General features: G+C 42.1%; 1 protein-coding gene across 3 annotated transcripts in view; it reads right to left on the reverse strand.

The window, feature by feature from the left end:
- Positions 1-230: 230 nt before the first annotated feature.
- Positions 231-17,809, reverse strand: part of arl2bp (ADP-ribosylation factor-like 2 binding protein) — a 30,303-nt gene continuing 12,724 nt past the window's right edge. For 2 of the 3 annotated variants that reach the window (XM_068049580.1, XM_068049581.1), the window contains 3 exons: positions 15,896-15,981; positions 12,847-12,943; positions 231-1,740 (listed from right to left, as the gene is read on the reverse strand). In XM_068049580.1, the coding sequence (XP_067905681.1) occupies positions 1,633-1,740; positions 12,847-12,943; positions 15,896-15,981 (291 nt within the window). In that variant the 3' untranslated portion in view covers positions 231-1,632. The remainder of the gene's footprint in view (positions 1,741-12,846; positions 12,944-15,895; positions 15,982-17,809) is intronic. The other variant, XM_068049582.1, reaches the window with a different exon arrangement.

Raw genomic sequence — 17,809 nt, forward strand, 5'->3', positions numbered from 1 at the left:
ATCTTGAAGGAAGATGAAACGACCAGAAAACAGAATTATTAGCTGTGAATTAAAGACAATTGGACATGTGCAATGCAATCATTCAATGTTGCTTCTGGTACGGTTGAATTTACACCATGTGGGTAAATAGGACTGATTATATAAAGCAGTAATATAAAAAGGCCTGTGGACAATGCCAATTTCTATTCTTAGAAAACAAAACTCATAACACTTGTCTTACAAAAGTGCATTTCAGCCATCTTTTATTTAAAAACATAGGAATAAAAATATATGTACAAATATGAAAAATATAAAGTAAGCATGAATTCATAACCCATAGCAAAACAACAGCTAAATTGACAAATTCACTTTGTACACAAAAGGAAAGCCATAATACTCGTCATTCTCTCAACAACATCCTTATTCCCACACCTTGAACTATTAGAAGTAACAGTGCTATAGACTTTGACTCTTTATCCATTTTATGGATGTAAATTCAAAGTCTATGGTTCTGGCCAATTAACCAGTCAAATGAACAGGGTTTAAGTAGCAAAAGAACCCTTGTTATCTAAACTGATATCTCATAAAATATGTTTTACAACCAGGTCAAATAAGTTACGGGATCCTCTAGTTAAGGTAATATAAAATGTGGATAGTTTTTTTGGGAGTGTGTAGGTGGTGTACACAATATTATCACAGACTTTACCAAACTGCATTACAACCGATCCATTATCCCGTGGAATTCTCAGCTTTTGTTCAGGAAAAACTATGGTACTATGACAACAGCAACAAACCAAATCACAATTTGAAGTCTCAAACATAGGAGATACAAAATCCTGATTCAATTTCACATATATTTACAGGTTCCCAGTATTAAGAGAGGCCGAAGTAGCAACTCTGACCCAATTACCAGCATGTGGGAATGGCCTACCTCAGGAACACTTGTTTCAATGGTCAAAGAGTTAAAGTACTGAAGTTACCAATGTAGGTTCTGCATGTACTGAGTGCAATGGAAAATGATAGTCATGGATAGAGGCTCATTGTGTTTTTAAATAAAATCAGCTCTGGACCGAAGATCCCATTTTCCATTTCTAGAATTACTTTGCAAGATGCAGGGATCTGAACTGTACCAACACCAGAAGGCTACTATTATTTCTGGTTGGGGAAGCTACATACATACCAGCAAGCAAAAAATGACATGTGGTCTGTGCAGTTAATGATAGACAATGGCCTCTGCCTCTAATACAATGTTTATATTGCTGCCAAGAATTCTGTAAAAACACACAATCTCAGATGGGTCTCAGAACATACAGTGGTGGCAGTATAGCCTTACCTTCAGGTACTGCCACTAGAATCTTTGTAAGGTGAATGCTCATTACAGCACACAGACCTGCAAATAGGATCAGGAGGCCTATGTCCTACGTTGGTTAATAAAAAAAGTTGTTGAAGATAACAAAATTATCACCTTGAATTATTGTTTAGTAGGATCTGAAAAACAAAAATATTGGAACTGATGCCTTTTATTGAGGTTTTACAGTGTACCTGTACAACCCTCCTTAGAGAATACTGTAACATGTCAAAATGTCTATCATTGTGCTTGGGCTATGTAAGTATACAGGAATAAATGCAGAACTCCAGAGGCATACAGTAGAACTATTGGAAAGGTCGAATGTTATTTGAACCCTGAGGCAATGAAGATGATTTTGATAAGGATGTCACTACAAGATCTCCACTAAAGTCAAGGCCACGCCCTTCCTTTTCCTGAAAAGTAAATATATTTAACATTAAGGAGTAAATTATTTTAAACCATTAGCCAAACAGTAAAGTCACTGGATTCATATAAATTTATGATAAATGACCATGGAAATAAATTTACATATGAGCTTTGCATTTGACTAGTCTGTGACTTCTTACTATGCAGTAATCCCACTAGAACCAAAGTTCAACAAAATAATAAGTTAATTAGCCACACACTTCCCCCAAAAATCTAGACAGGTCTTTTTTTCCTTCTCATAGTTAATACAGGAAGCCTCCAGTGTAAAGAGAGAAAGTTTTTCCTAAAAGGACAAATCTTCAGCTATATTTACATTGTGGAGAAGCTCGACATTAAAATAGTCCTAAATATGAATGTTCCCTTTTGACCTTATGAGGACTACATCGTTTTCTTTTAGTTGTTGCTGCTTCTTGACACAAGATATCTGATATCCCTCTTGCTCTATTATGAGCTATAATATACATAGGAACATCTTTCATATGGGATGTTAAACCAAGGCCCCGTTTAGTCTCTCCAGTGGACATAAAAGATTCCATTGTACTCTTTCGAAGAGGAGCAGAGGAGTTATCCACAGTGTCCTGGCAAATATTGATCTCTCAATCAACATCACCAAAACAGATTATTTCGTCATTATCACAATGGTGTTTGTGGGACCTTGCTGTGTGCAAATTGGCTGCTCTGCTTCCTACATCACAACAGTGACTAAACTTCAAAAGTACTTCATTGGCTGTAAAGTGCTTTGGGATGATCTGGGGTCATGAAAGGCGCTATATAATCGCAAGTTTGTCTTTCTTTGGTCTATGTAGATTTGGAGAATACAGAATGAAGGTCCACAAATGTGCAACCTGTGTCTGTAAACCATATTCTTCATTTCCAGTAAACAGTATATATGTGGTAAAGTCAACAAGAATTATCAGCTACAACTTGCATTTCTATACTGTTCTTCAGATACAGGAAACACCTGGAATATTTTACATTGAGGACTAAAAGGTGAATGCTGAGCAGGGGGTGGGTAGTGTGTAAAAATGGAGACAGTTGACGACAGTTGGCAGTGGATGAGCAAAGGTATGGCTCAACAGCAGGATTCTGTGGATGCTTTTGAAAGATGGGAGAGGGGTGGCAAGGCAGGGGAGTTTGAACAGCTAATACCAGAGGACACAAGTATAGTTGCTGAACAAGTCTTTTTCCGAGTGGCACGCAGTGACTAGTGGGGTACCGCAGGAATCAGTGCTAGGACCCCAGCTATTCACAATATATATTAATGATATAGATGAGGGAATTAATTGTAATATATCCAAGTTGGCAGATGACACAAAGTTTGGTGAAGTGTGAGCTGTGAGGAGGATGCAGAGAAGCTCCAGTCTGATTTGGACAGGTTGCGTGAGTGGGAAAATGCATGGCACATACAGTATAATTGCCACATTTCGGTGGCAAAAACAGAAAGACAGATTATCTGAACAGCGATAGATTGGGAAAGGGGAAGGTGCAGTGAGACCTGGGTGTCCTTGTGCACACCAGTCGCTGAAAGTAAGCATGCAGGTGCAGCAGGCAGTTAAGAAGGCAAATGGTATGTTGGCCTTCATAGCGAGAGGATTCGAGTACAGGAGAAAATATGTCTTGCTGCAATTATACAAGGCCCTTGGTGAGACCACATCTGGAGTATTGTGTGCAGTTTTGGTCTCCTTATCTGAGGAAGCATGTTCCTGTTATGGAGGGAGTGCAACGAAGGTTCCCCAGACTGATTCCTGGGATGGCAGGACTGATGTATGAAGAGAGATTGGGTCAATTAGGCTTGTATTCGCTAGAGTTTAGAAGAATGAGAGGGATCTCATAGAAACCTACAAAATTCTAACAGGACTGGACAGACAAGATGCAGGAAGGATGTTCCCGATGGCGGGGGATCCAGGACCAGGGGTCCCAGTCTAAGGATAAAGGGTTAGCCATTTAGGACTGCAATGAGGAGAGATTTCTTCATCCAGAGAGTGGTGACCCTGTGGAATTCTCTATCATGGAAAGCATTTGAGGCCAAATCATTAAATATATTCAAGAAAGAGTTAGATACAGTTCTTAGGGCTAATGGGATCAAGAGATGCGGGGAGAAAGCGTGAACAGGTTACTGAATTTGAATGATCAGCCATGATCGTATTGAATGGCGGAGCAGGCTCAAAGGGCCGAATGGCCTACTCCTGCTCCTATTTTTCTATGTTTCTATCAATGGTTGAGGGAATGAAGAAGAAAACCCCATTGTAAGAAAAGTGGAGGGTATGCTAGGGGCATAAGGCAGGAGAATATTGATATAGGATGGGTGAGGACATGAAGGGATCTAAAACAAGGACGATAACCTCAAACTCAAGTCACTGGGGCACAGGAAACTAGTGGAACTAGAAGAGGACAAGGGCGATAGTAGTGTGAGGATGCGGGCTGCAGTACTCTGGAAGAGTTGAGGTCTGTGGAGGGTTGAAGCAGGATGACTGGTTAGAATGGTATAAGAGAAGTCAAACCTTCAGTGTATCGACCTTGGCTCAGAGGTAGCACTATTGTCCCCAAGTTAGAAGGTTGTGGGTTCACGTTAAAGGCCTGCGACCCGACCCGAACCCGACGACATGTGCCGGGTTCGGGTCACACTTCCGGGTCCGGCATTTGGGCTCAGGTTGGACACGCTCTGTCACCACCTCAGGTAAGTGACGTTAATGTTAATCTACTTTTTGGACTTTAAAGTTGGTTTTGCTTCAGTTGTTTTAAGCTTGTACAGGTAAGGAACAAAGTGAAAAATGGAAGGTAGGTTAACTGATAGTCAGGTCGGGCGCGGGAAAAATTGAAGGACACGGGGTTCTGTCGGGCTCGGCTCGGGTCGGGTCTCATTGGCAGACCCGAGCAGGCCTTTAGTTCATGTAATCTAGGCTGACACTTCAGTGTAGTACTGTCGGAGACACTGCTTTTCAGATTAGACGTTAAACCGAGGCCCCATCTGCCCTCTCAGGTAGGCACATAGGGTTTCATGCATAATTTGGATCAGAACAAGGGCATTCTCTCAGCGTCCTAGCCAATATTTATCATTTAACCAACATCACAAACAAATTATTTAGTTTATAAGGAAAGTGGATAGTGAAGGATGTTTTCTCTAATTCATGTTTTCCAAGGAAGAATGTTTAGTTGAAGCATATGGGATACTCCTCAGTAGCAAGTAGATGCCAGCTACAAATTATGGATACCTCCATACCTGGAGACTGGAAGAACAATAGTGATAGGAGATTCAATAGTTAGGAGAATACACAGGTGTTTCTGTGGCCGCAGACATGAATCCAGGATGGTGTGTTGCCTCCCTGGTGCCAGGGTCAGCACCCTGAAGGCGGAGGGTGAACAGCCAGCAGTTGTGATCCACATCGGAACTAATGACATAGGCAGAAAGAGGGATGTGGTCCTGCAGTTAGAATTTAGGGAGCTAGATTAGATTAGAGATACAGCACTGAAACAGGCCCTTCGGCCCACCGAGTCTGTGCCGACCATCAACCACCCATTTATACTAATCCTACACTAATCCCATATTCCTACCAAACATCCCCATCTGTCCCTATATTTCCCTACCACCTACCTATACTAGTGACAATTTATAATGGTCAATTTACCTATCAACCTGCAAGTCTTTTGGCTTGTGGGAGGAAACCGGAGCACCCGGAGAAAAACCCACGCAGACACAGGGAGAACTTGCAAACTCCACACAGGCAGTACCCGGAATCGAACCCGGGTCCCTGGAGCTAGCTAGGTAGGAAATTAGCAAGCAGGACCTCAAAAGTAGTAATCTCCGGGTTACTCCCAGTACCACGTGCGAGTATAGAAACAGCAGAATGAAACAGATGAATGCGTGGCTGAAAAAATGTTGCAGGAGGGAGTGCTTTAGATTCCTGGGACATTGGACCTGTACAGGCTGGATGGGTTGCAGCGAAACAGAGCTGGGACCAATTTCCTTGCAGGGTGATTTGCTATTGGGAAGGGTTTAAGCTAACTTGGCAGGGGTGTGGGAACCAGGAGGTAATATCAGTGAGGAATACCAAGGTGCACAGAATACTGAAAGAGACAGATAGCACTAGAGTAGGAAATAGTAAGTTATTAGGTGGGTTAAGAGAAAGGGGGAAAGTAATAAAGTCTAATATGGAGTTACTGTGCATGTATGTGAATGCGCAGTGTGGTAAATAAGACTGGTGAATTACAGGCACAGATTGCCATGTGGAGATATGATGTTGTGGCTATAACAGAGACCTGGCTCAAAGAAGGGCAGGACTAGGTATTAAATATCCCTGGATACAAGGCGCTCAGCAAAAATAGGAAAGGAATAAAAAGGGGGAGGGGTGGCAGTATTAAGAACATTGCAGTGCTGGAGAGAGAATGTCCCTGAGGGGTTAAGGACAGAATCTATTTGGCTCGAGCTAAGTAAGAAAAAAAAGATGCAATTACATTGCTCAGTGTAGACTAGAGACCACCAACTAGTGGGAAAAATGTAGAGGAACAAATTTGAAGGAAACTACAGAGAGGTACAAGAATTATAGTGTGGTTATAATGGGGGACTTTAATTATCCGAATACAGACTGGGATAGTAATAGTGTAAAGGGCAGAGAGGAGCAAGAGTTCCTAGAGTGTGTTCAGGAGAATTTTCTGCATCAGTATCTTTCCAGTTCAACAAGAAAGGAGGCATTGCTAGACCTGGTTCTTGAGAATGAGGTGGGCCAAGTGGATCAAGTGTTAGTAGGAGAACATTTAGGGGACAGTGATCATTGTATCATAAGGTTTAGGTTGGCTATGGAAAATGACAAGGAACAATCCAGAGTAAGAATAATTAACTGGGGGAAAGACAACTTTAATGGGGCAAGAATGGATCTGATCCAGAGCTCCCTGGATGATAAAGGAGAAAGAGATTAAGATGAAAGGGAAACATTTTCTTATGACAGATGTCAGGTGGATAATACAACCCAGAACCAGCCTGAATATAGAAGGCTCAGAGGGGAAGTGATAAAGCTAAGAAGAGAAGCAAAGAGATGGTATGAAAAGAGGCTGGCAGCTAACATAAAAGGGAATCCAAAAGTCTCCTATAGGCATATAAATAGTAAAAGGGTGGTAAAAGAAGGAGTGGGGCTGATAAGGGACCACAAGGTGCCTGAACTATCTCTTCTTTAAAGGCAGCCCATTTTTCAGTTACTGTTTTGCCTGCCAACCTTTGACTCCAATTTATCTGGATCAGATCCATTCTTACCCCATTAAAGTTGTCTTTCCCCCAGTTAATTATTCTTACTCTGGATTGTTCCTTGTCATTTTCCATAGCCAACCTAAACCTGATGATACAATGATCACTGTCCCCTAAATGTTCTCCTACTAACACTTGATCCACTTGGTCCCTTATCGCATGGAGGCAGGGGTCATGGCTGAGGTATTAAATTAATACTTTGCAACTTTCTTCACCAAGGTAGATGCTGCGCGGGTCATGGTGAAAGATGAGGTAATTCAGACACTTGAAGGGTTTAAAATTGATAAGGAGGATATATTGGATTGGCTGTCGGTACTTAAAGTTGATAAGGCACCAGGACCAGATGAGATGCATCCAAGGATACTGAGGGAAGAGAGTGGAAATTGCAGAGGCACTGGCCATAATTTTCCAGTCTTCCTTAGACTCAAGGGTGGTTCCAGAGGACTACAGAATTGCAAATGTTACACCCTTGTTCAAAAAAGGTGTAAAGATAATCTCAGCAACTACAGACCAGTCAATTTAACCTTGGTGGTGGGGAGCTTCTAGAAATAATAATTTGGGACAAAATTAATAGTCACTTTTTTCTTTATTCTTTCATGGTGGTGGTGTTCCCATGCATTTGTTGCCCTTGTACTTCTAGTTGGTAGAGGCCGCAGTTTGGAAGGTGCTGTGTAAGGAGCCTTGGTGCGTTGCTGCAATGCATCTTGGTGTTAAAATCCTTGCTCTTCCTGATATATGTTAATGACATAGACCTTAGTGTAGAAGGCACAATTTTAAAATCTGCGGATGATATGAAACTTGAAAGCATTGTGAACTGTGAGGAGGATACTGTAGAACTTCAAAAGGACATAGACAGGTTGGCGGAATAGGCAGACAGGTGGCAGATTAATTTCAATGCAGAGAAATGTGAAGTGATTCATTTTGGTAGGAAGAATGCTAAGAAACAATATAAAATAAAGGGTACAATTCTAAAGGGGGTGCAGCACACAGACATGGGTGTATATGTGCATAAATCATTGAAAGTGGCAAGACAGGTTGAGAGCACAGTTAATAAAGCATACAGCATCTTAGGCTTTATTAATAGGGGCATACAGTACAAAAGCAAGGAAGTTATGGTTATCTTGTATAGAACACTGGTTCGACCTCAAGTGGAATACTGCGTCCAGATCTGGGTGCAACACTTTAAGAAAGATGTGAAGGCATCGGAGAGAGTTCAGAAAAGATTCACGAGAATGGTTCCAGGGATGAGGAACTTCAGTTACGTAGACAGATTGGAGAAGTTAGGATGTTTTCCTTAAACAGAAAGTTGAGAAGAGATTTGATAGAGATATTCAAAAGCATGAAGGGTCTGGACAGCGTAGATAGGGGAGGGATCAAGAATGAGTGAGCACAGATTTAAGGTAATTGGCAAAAAAGAGCAATGGCGACATGAGGAAAAACTTTTTCATGCAGCGAGTGGTTAGGATGTGGAATGCACTGCCTGAGAGAGTGGTGGGGGCAGAGATTCAATCAAGGCATTCAAGAGGGAAATGAATTGTTATCTGTAAAGGAAGAATGTGCAGGGCTATGGGGAAAAGGCAGGGGAGTGACTCTAACTAAATTGCTTCTTCAGCAAGCCAGTGCAGACACAACGGGCCAAATGGCCTCCTTCTGTGCAGTAACAATTCTGTGAATCTTTAAGGAAAAGAACAGACTTGCATTTATATAGCGCCTTTCACAACCTCAGTTTGGCCCAAAGTGCTTTGCAGTCAATTAAGTACTTTTGAAGTGCAGTCGCTGTTATAAGAAACAAGACAGCCAATTTGTGCACAACAAACTCCCACAAACAGCAATGTGATAATGACAATTTTTTTTTTGTAATGTTGACTAAGGAATAAATATTGACCAGGACACCGGGGATAACTCCTCTGCTCTTCTTCGAAATAGTCCCACGGGATCTTTTACATTCATCTTAAAAAGGGCAGATGGGGCCTCAATTTAAAGTCTCAGCCAAAAGCCAACACCTCCGACTGTGCAGTATACCTGCAGTACTCCACTGGAATGTCAGCCTAGACTTCTGCACTTGTGTCTGTGCAGTGGGACTTGAACCCACAACCTCTGACTCAGAGATGAGAGTGACACCAGCTGAGCCAAGGCTGACACCCAAGGGTGATCTTCATTCTTTGAATGGATGCATTTCCTATATACTGCAGGTTTAGCCCAGATATTTTTGTAGTATGGTATCATACGCACAGCTTTCCAATGTCATTCCATATAAAGGTACCATCGCCCAGCTGTTGCAGCAAAGCAAGAAGCCATAAAATACAATATAAATATTAGAAAGATAATTCCAAGGAGTAAAAGAAGTAGAGTCCTTGATGTCCTGGAGGGCACAACTGTCTCCAAGAAAAATCTGCACAATTAAAACCTCTTGGTCAAAAGATCCAAGGAAAAATGTTTAGTGGAAGCATATGGAAATTACTCCCCCACTCTACCATTACCATCAAGCCAGGAGACCAACCCTGTTTCAATGAAGAGTGCAGGAGGGCATACCTCAAAATGAGGTGTCAACCTGGTGAAGCTACAACCCAGGACTACTTGCATGCCAAACTGCATAAGCAGCATGCGATAGACAGAGCTAAGCAATCACATAACCAACGGATCAGATCTGCCCATTTACCTCCTCTCTCCTCACTATCCCAGGCCCCAAGCACTCCTTTCAGGTGAAGCAGCGATTTACTTGTACTTCTTTCAATGTAGTATACTGTATTCGCTGCTCACAGTGTGGTCTCCTCTACATTGGGGAGACCAAGCGCAGACTGGGTGACCGCTTTGCAGAACATCTCCGCTCAGTCCGCAAGCAGGACCCCGAGCTTCCGGTTGCTTGCCATTTCAACACTCCCCCCTGCTCTCATGCTCACATCTCTGTCCTGGGATTGCTGCAGTGTTCCAGTGAACATCAACGCAAGCTCGAGGAACAGCATCTCATCTACCGATTAGGCACACTACAGCCTGCCGGACTGAACATTGAGTTCAATAATTTCAGAGCATGACAGCCCCCCACTTTACTTTCATTTTTAGTTATTTTTTCTTCTTTTTTTTTTACATTCCTTTTTACATTCTTTACAATCTTTTTTTGCATTTATTTCATTTCATCTTAGTTTGTTCAGTTTGCTTACCCACTGTTTTTTTCAGGTTGTTTTTCTTCAGGTTTGCACTTGCTGCTGTTCAATATTCAGTATATTCACACTTAATCTGTACTAATGCTTTGTCTTTCAACACACCATTAACATATTGTTTGCCTTTGCTCCGTGACCTTTTGGTCAGCTATGTGGCCTGGTCCAATCTGCACCTTCTCCTTTGTTATCTCTTGCCCAACCCCCACCTCACTTGTTTATAATCTGTGACTTTTCTAATATTTGTCAGTTCCGAAGAAGGGTCACTGACCCGAAACGTTAACTCTGCTTCTCTTTCCACAGATGCTGCCAGACCTGCTGAGTGAATCCAGCATTTCTTGTTTTTGGATCAGATCTAAGCTCTGTAGTTCTGCCACATCCAGCCGTGAATGGTGGTGGACAATTAAACAACTAACTGGAGGAGGTGGCTCCACAAATATCCCCCTCTTCAATGATGGGGCAGCCCAGCACATCAGTGTGAAAGATAAGGCTGAAGCATTTGCAATAATCTTCAGCCAGAAGTGCCGAGTTGATGATCCATCTCGGCCTCCTTCTGAAGTCCCCAGCATCACAGATGCCAGACTTCAGCCAATTCGATTCACTCCACGTGATATCAAGAAACGACTGAAGGCACTGGATACTGCAAAAGCTATGGACCCTGACAATATTCCGGCAATAGTACTGAAGATCTGTGCTCCAGAACTTACCGCGCCCTTAGCCAAGCTGTTCCAGGATAGCTACAACACTGGCATCTACCCTGCAATGTGGAAAATTGCCCAGGTATGACCTGTACACAAAAATCAGGACAAGTCCAACCCGGCCAATTACCGCCCCATCAGCCTACTCTCAATCATCAGTAAAGTGATGGAAGGTGTCATCAACAGTGCCATCAAGCAGCACTTGCTTAGTAATAACCTGCTCAGTGACGCTCAGTTTGGGTTCCGCCAGGGCCACTCAGCTCCTGACCTCATTACAGCCTTGGTTCAAACATGGACAAAAGAGCTGAACTCAAGAGGTGAGGTGAGAGTGACTGCCCTTGACATCAAGGCAGCATTTGACCGAGTATGGCATCAAGGAGCTCTAGCAAAACTGAGGCCAATGGGAATCAGGGGGAAATCCCTCCGCTGGCTAGAGTCATACCTAGCGCAAAGGAAGATGGTTGTGGTTGTTGGAGGTCAATCATCTGAGCTCCAGGACATCACTGCAGGAGTTCCTCAGGGTAGTGTCCTAGGCCCAACCATCTTCAGCTGCTTCATCAATGACCTTCCTTCAATCATAAGGTCAGAAGTGGGGATGCTCGCTGATGATTGCACAATGTTCAGCACCATTCGTGACTCCTCAGATAATGAAGCAGTCCGTGTAGAAATGCAGCAAGACCTGGACAATATCCAGGCTTGGGCTGATAACTGGCAAGTAACATTCGCGCCACACAAGTGCCAGGCAATGACCATCTCCAACAAGAGAGAATCTAACCATCTCCCCATGACATTCAACGGCATTACCATCGCTGAATTCCCCACTATCAACATCCTAGGGGCTACCATTGACGAGAAACTGAACTGGAGTAGCCATATAAATACCGTGGCTACAAGGGCAGGTCAGAGGCTAGGAATCCTGCGGAGAGTAACTCACCTCCTGACTCCCCAAAGCCTGTCCACCATCTACAAGGCACAAGTCAGGAGTGTGATGGAATACTCTCCACTTGCCTGGATGGGTGCAGCTCCAACAACACTCAAGAAGCTCGACACCATCCAGGACAAAGCAGCCCGCTTGATTGGCACCCATCTACAAACATTTACTCCCTCCACCACTGACACATAGTGGCAGCAGTGTGTACCATCTACAAGATGCACTCAAGCAATGCACCAAGGTTTCTTAGACAGCACCTTCCAGACTTGCGACCTCTAACAACTAGAAGGACAAGGGCAGCAAATACATGGGAACACCACCACCTGCAAGTTCCCCTCCAAGTCACACACCATCCTGACTTGGAACTATATCGCCATTCCTTCACTGTCGCTGGGTCAAAATCCTGGAACTCCCTTCCTAACAGCACTGTGGGTATATCTACCCCAAATAGACTGCAGCGGTTCAAGAAGGCAGCTCACCACCACCTTCTCCAGGGCAATTAGGAATGGGCAACAAATGCTGGCCTGGCCAGTGACGCCTACATCCCATGAATGAATAAATAAATTTTAAAAATGTAGCAAGTGGATGCCAGGTACAAGGACCTTTCTGAGCCTAGCAAATGTTGACCAACAGAGTGATCTTGGACCCTTCTAAATTTCATACCTGCAATAGTCCAAGATGAATTAACTATCCACTTTGCCAATGTCCATGTAAGGACATAAGAAATAGGAGCAGGAGTAGGCCATTTGGCCATACAAATATGGTTGTCTCCATAAGGAGCTGGCCAGCCTTACAAATGGATTTAATTTTATCAGCACAGAACTCAAATCCCCCTTAGCATTTACAAAGTTGAGCTGATGCTTGACTTTCACTTTCATAGGTCATCCTTCCCTTCTCTAGCCTGGGGTCACAAAGATCAATTGTTTCACCCTCACTGTTATTAGTTGAGACCAGCTAACTCATCATAGGCCAGGGACAACAGATAACCTTACATCTTCCTAGTCTATACATTGCGTGCCAATGTGATGTTGCGTTAATTTTACATACAAGAGCACCACAAAACATGCACATACCATTCGGTAGTCAAGAAACATTTCTTTGAAAGCCAGGAAATCTGTGAAAGTCAGTAACATGTCAAATATATCTCCAGATATTTCATCTTTATGCTGCCTGTAACAAAGCATAATAGCACAATTGTTACTTTAATACTTCAGTTTTAGATACTGCTCACTTTCTGAAATCTTCATATTTACCAAAAGGTGCGGCAGGGTTCTGAGAAACAGTGTCAAAAATTTTCAAGTCCGGCCCAAATCGTGGGCGATACTGATCGTGCGTCCACACAATTGGATGCGGCTAGAACCACTTTCAGCTTCTGGTCTTGTAAATTTTAACCAGTGAACTATAGGCGCAATCCTGCAGCATGCCAGTTTGCTGCAGTAGAAAAATCAGCTGGCTTCTGTATGGAGCCTGCAGGTATGATCATGAATGATCCTCCAAGCCCTATAAAAATCTTCAGAAAAAAATTTACTTTTTCTGAGCAGCATCCCCCGCACCCGTAGTCCCTTTAAAAAGCACTGGTTAGGTATCATCTGCTGGTTGCTCATTTTTCAGGTGGATGGCTGGCAGTTGAGATCCCACTCCCCAACAAGTTGCTACATGTGTCGTTTAGTTTGCTACTGGGTAAAATTTAAACAAACAATCTCCATAGAAATTATGGATACCTCCATAACTATTATTCACCTGGGTAGTATATTATTTCATCTTCCATATTTCTTTGATATTTTGCTTGTTTTAAATATTTAAGTGCCATTTGTAACAATGTACCTCTCAACACAGCAGTACAAAAATCTGCAACATAAGAACTGTTCTTGAATGGGTAATGCAGTTTTGAATGTTACTTCATATCTTGCTTTAGATCTGCTCTTTGGAAGTAGCCTGGAAACAGCTATTTTCTGCAGGCTTCCTCTTCTTCTCTAATGTGGCACCATGAAGTTCTGGTTCAATGATCATATGAATGGGAGTACTACTTATATCCTCATTCATTATGTCATTATATGGGGGAGAGGAAAGGAAAGAATTCTACCCAGGGTGTTTACTTCCAGGATACCTCTCACCAGCAGTTGCAAGGTTGGGGAAGCATGCAATTATCTCCTCTTACAACATTTAGGATTACGGGGCAATTCATCAGTTCCCCTTTAAAAACAAAGCGCTGAATCACAGTTGCCAATTTTTAACAACACTGCCCAAGACTTTCAAAGACCTAGATAATGACACTAAAAATAACAGAGAAAGTAGCATTTAACTGCTCAGCTCCCAAGTTTTCATCCATGTTCATCCCACAATTTGTAGATTGCTGTCAGAACAGAGATTCCAATTTAACGTTTTCTGACTAACAAACAAAAGTTACCAGTGTCTCAAAAACACAACCAAGGAAATTATTAACAATCATATGCTTTCAACTAACCATAAATGAAATTTTCATCAATTCCCCAATGCAGTTTATAGCACCACCTTGTGTCACATTCATTTTCACAACAACTGGATTAGTAACATTAATTGCCAGAATTTTAACTGGATTTAATGATCGTATTCTTCAATTATGGTCACCACCATAGTTGGCAGCATATTTCACCTACTTATCAAGATTCGCTGCATTCCAAAAGAAAGGCATTCTGACATGCTAAAGCACCTTAAACTGCAATTATTTGTTTAACATTGAGCCAGATAGTCTTGGAGTTTGGAGTTGTACCTGCCCCTTGCATGCACTAGCTTGTTAAAATCCAGTTTCACATGGGTGCTAGAATCTGCATACTGTATTTTCTTGCAGGAAATAATGTCCTGGATTTATTCAGACGCTGTCACCACTTCATCTGTTTGTTGTTTTCCCTGACATTCATTTTTTCTGTAATGCTTCTCATACACAAACCCTTCGGTGGAAAGCTGTTGCCAATACATGTCCATATCCCAGGGTCACTCAAGTGATTTACATTGTCCCCCGGTAATTAAATTAAGGCCCCTAAACTGGCACCTTCTCCGAATGCACCAAGAGCAGGAACTCTTGAGAAACTGCAGCTTTGCCCAAACCTTGGACACAGTACAATATGAGGCACCATCTTCTCAATTTAAGCTCTTCTACTAATACCATTAGTTATTTGGTTGAAATCCTTTGGGCTGGATTTTGTGGTCAATGGCAAAGCTATGGCACTTGTCCTTGACCTTGAGAAAAGGTGCCCACAAAGATCTAGTACACTTTGTGGCATATACTTCCCCTTGCCTGACTTTAGTTTCAATCTGGCACCAAGCAAAGGGGATCTCCAGGAGTCCAACAGCAGTGATGTCAAGGTAAGCAGCCAATCAAGTTGAAGTATTCTCACATACAGAAAACCAAGGTATCAAAGCCACTGAATTACCTTCACTTTAATTTTTTTCAGATCGTGAAATAAATGATTGGGACATACACATAGAATTAAGGTAGAAGATAAATTAACAAATTTTAAAACAAGTATTTTAAAAATGTGGAATTTCTTATCATGGAGAAATTTGACATTCAACAAATATTAAAATTATTCTCAGGGGCAGTAAGGTCGTTCAGCAGTAATTATGAAAAATTGTGAAAAAATTTGTATTGTGAAAAATTATAAGTATTATACACCATTAAAAACCCAGTTACACCTCATTCAACAAGGTGTAACTTTTTCAAGGGTTTTTACAGTGAGACTGAGAGTGTAAGAGTGGAAGTTCTTGCCAATTCAACGATTTCCAATTGATTCTAGTCTGGAGAGACCTCAACAACACACCTTTTGCAGAAGTGTGGAATCACTGACAGTAACTTCTGGATTTTTGTGTTGGCTTTCACTTCTATAATCCAGCAGCACCTCTGCCAATTATAGTGTGTTACCCACCACCCATCCAGAGATCAATTAACTCAGCAGAGACTAGGGCTTGAACTAGAAATCCTAGTCAGTACTGCTCAGCTACTCAATTGATGAACTGGCCCAGGCATCACAGAAGACCGGAGTTGATTTTTGAATTCATGAAATTAACAAAGTCAGAAAATGTACTACAGTTCACAAGAACCAAAATGTTCCTAGTTGACTGTTTTCCCCAAGTTGCTTAACTTACTGTAGTGATGTAATGAATGTAGTCATATTGAAGGCTGGTATCCTCTCCATCAACTGCTGCTCAATGTACTTCTCTAATAAGTCAATCTGGGGAAAAAAGGCAGCATTAATTACAACTTTCCAGGGGAAAAACATTAAAATGTTTGACATTATGTGGATGGGATACTGACAGCTCGTGTATGTATTTAAGAAAAAAATACTGGTGGCTTAGCATGCTGAGCCGGCACCTCACCAAATGAAAAAAAACTTGAGTAACACAAGTCATGCTCTCAAAGCAACTCTGTCACATACCCACATCAAGTAATTAAAGAGCCTACAAAAGCAAACTATTGTGGATGCTGGAAAGCTGAAATAAAAACAGAAAATGCTGGAAATACTCAGCAGGTCAGGCAGCTTCCATGGAGGGAAAAACAGAGTTAATGTTTCAGGTTGATGCAGAGAATTTCCAGCATTTTCTGTTTTTAATTCACGAGCCTGCACTTTTTTTTTTTTAAAAGAATCACGTGGAACTTTATACCTTTTGAAAAATCAGATCTACTGAACAGCCCTCATCCACGGAGCAATACATGAACGCAAAGATATGGAAAAGAAATGGTCAGTTGGTCCTGGAACCCAGAACCCTCCAGAGGAAGCTAGCTTCACATCAAGTACCATTACTGACAGCTACTGACAAATAAGAGTTCCTTCTTGCTTTCAGACAATAGTTCTAAGCTTTTGTCCTATGGAGCTGTATAAGCACTGTTATGACCAAGGCTGGAGGAGTACACGATCTTTCTCTGGTTCCACTTCTCCACGGGTCACAACATATATTTTTAAATGTTTTATCCAGTTACCAATACAGCCAATTATATACTTGATCTATTTTAGTTTCAGAATAAAATCCAGCAACCAGGTTTCTTTAATTAACAACAAAATTATTAATTTATTATAAAACAAGACTCATTCAGTAAATATGCACAGCTTATTAACACACAGGTTGAAATATGAAAGTATAAATATATACCCTTCTAAAATAACCCCAACACACGTGCACACACAACGGTTAAAGAAAAAATAAAGTAGTTTTCTCTGTAGAGATTCACTTTACAAAAAAGACAAAAATATACTTTGGCCAAATACTTGTTAATTCTTGAAGAAAAAGAGTAAGATATGTTATGTTCTCAGCTGGCTCTTTGGTCTGGCGTCCAGATACATATAGACGGCTGTCATTGGGATTTTTGTTTGAGCAGCTCTCTTCAGGTGACGCCGAGCATTAATCGACAGGCTTTTCAGAAGAAATGCAGCATCAGTGTCTCTGTTTCTCACACTGGATTCTCAGGGTTTCTCAAAGAGGTGGAAAGGGATAATCTGGTGTAGAGGCATGCTACCCGACCCGAACCCGATGACATGTGTCGGGTTGGGCCCATCTTCCGGGTATGGCTTTTGGGCTCGGGTTGGGTCGGGACAGGACGGACACACACGGTAAGTGCTCTGCTGGTAAGTATTGAAATTAAAAAACTTACCTGAGCTGGGAGTCCGGGACGAAACTGAATCTGCGCAGTGGGCGAGTGACGTCACTGTGACATCATCATGCATGCGCTGCAGCGTCTTGCAGGTTCGGTGTCAGGAAGGTAAGTAAACGGATGGTCCGGTCGGGTCGGGGCAAAATTGGAGGGACTCGGGCCAGGTTGGGCTCGGGTCCGCTGTGGTTCGGTCTGGTTCTTTTTTCCCCGACCTGAGCAGGCCTCTAATCTGGTGGCTTCTCTCAGCAGCCTTACCCCCAACTGAACCAAAACAATATCCAAAAACAAAACCAACTCTTGACCAGCATAAATCTTGACATGTAATTTCTCCGTAAACATCTCCCATAGTCATCAAGACTCCTTCTGTTTACTTAGCTTAAGACATGTGACTTCCAGTAAGGGTTTGTTTTTAA

This window comes from Heterodontus francisci, chromosome 17, assembly GCF_036365525.1.
Source record: "Heterodontus francisci isolate sHetFra1 chromosome 17, sHetFra1.hap1, whole genome shotgun sequence".
In the NCBI taxonomy this organism is placed as follows: domain Eukaryota; kingdom Metazoa; phylum Chordata; class Chondrichthyes; order Heterodontiformes; family Heterodontidae; genus Heterodontus; species Heterodontus francisci.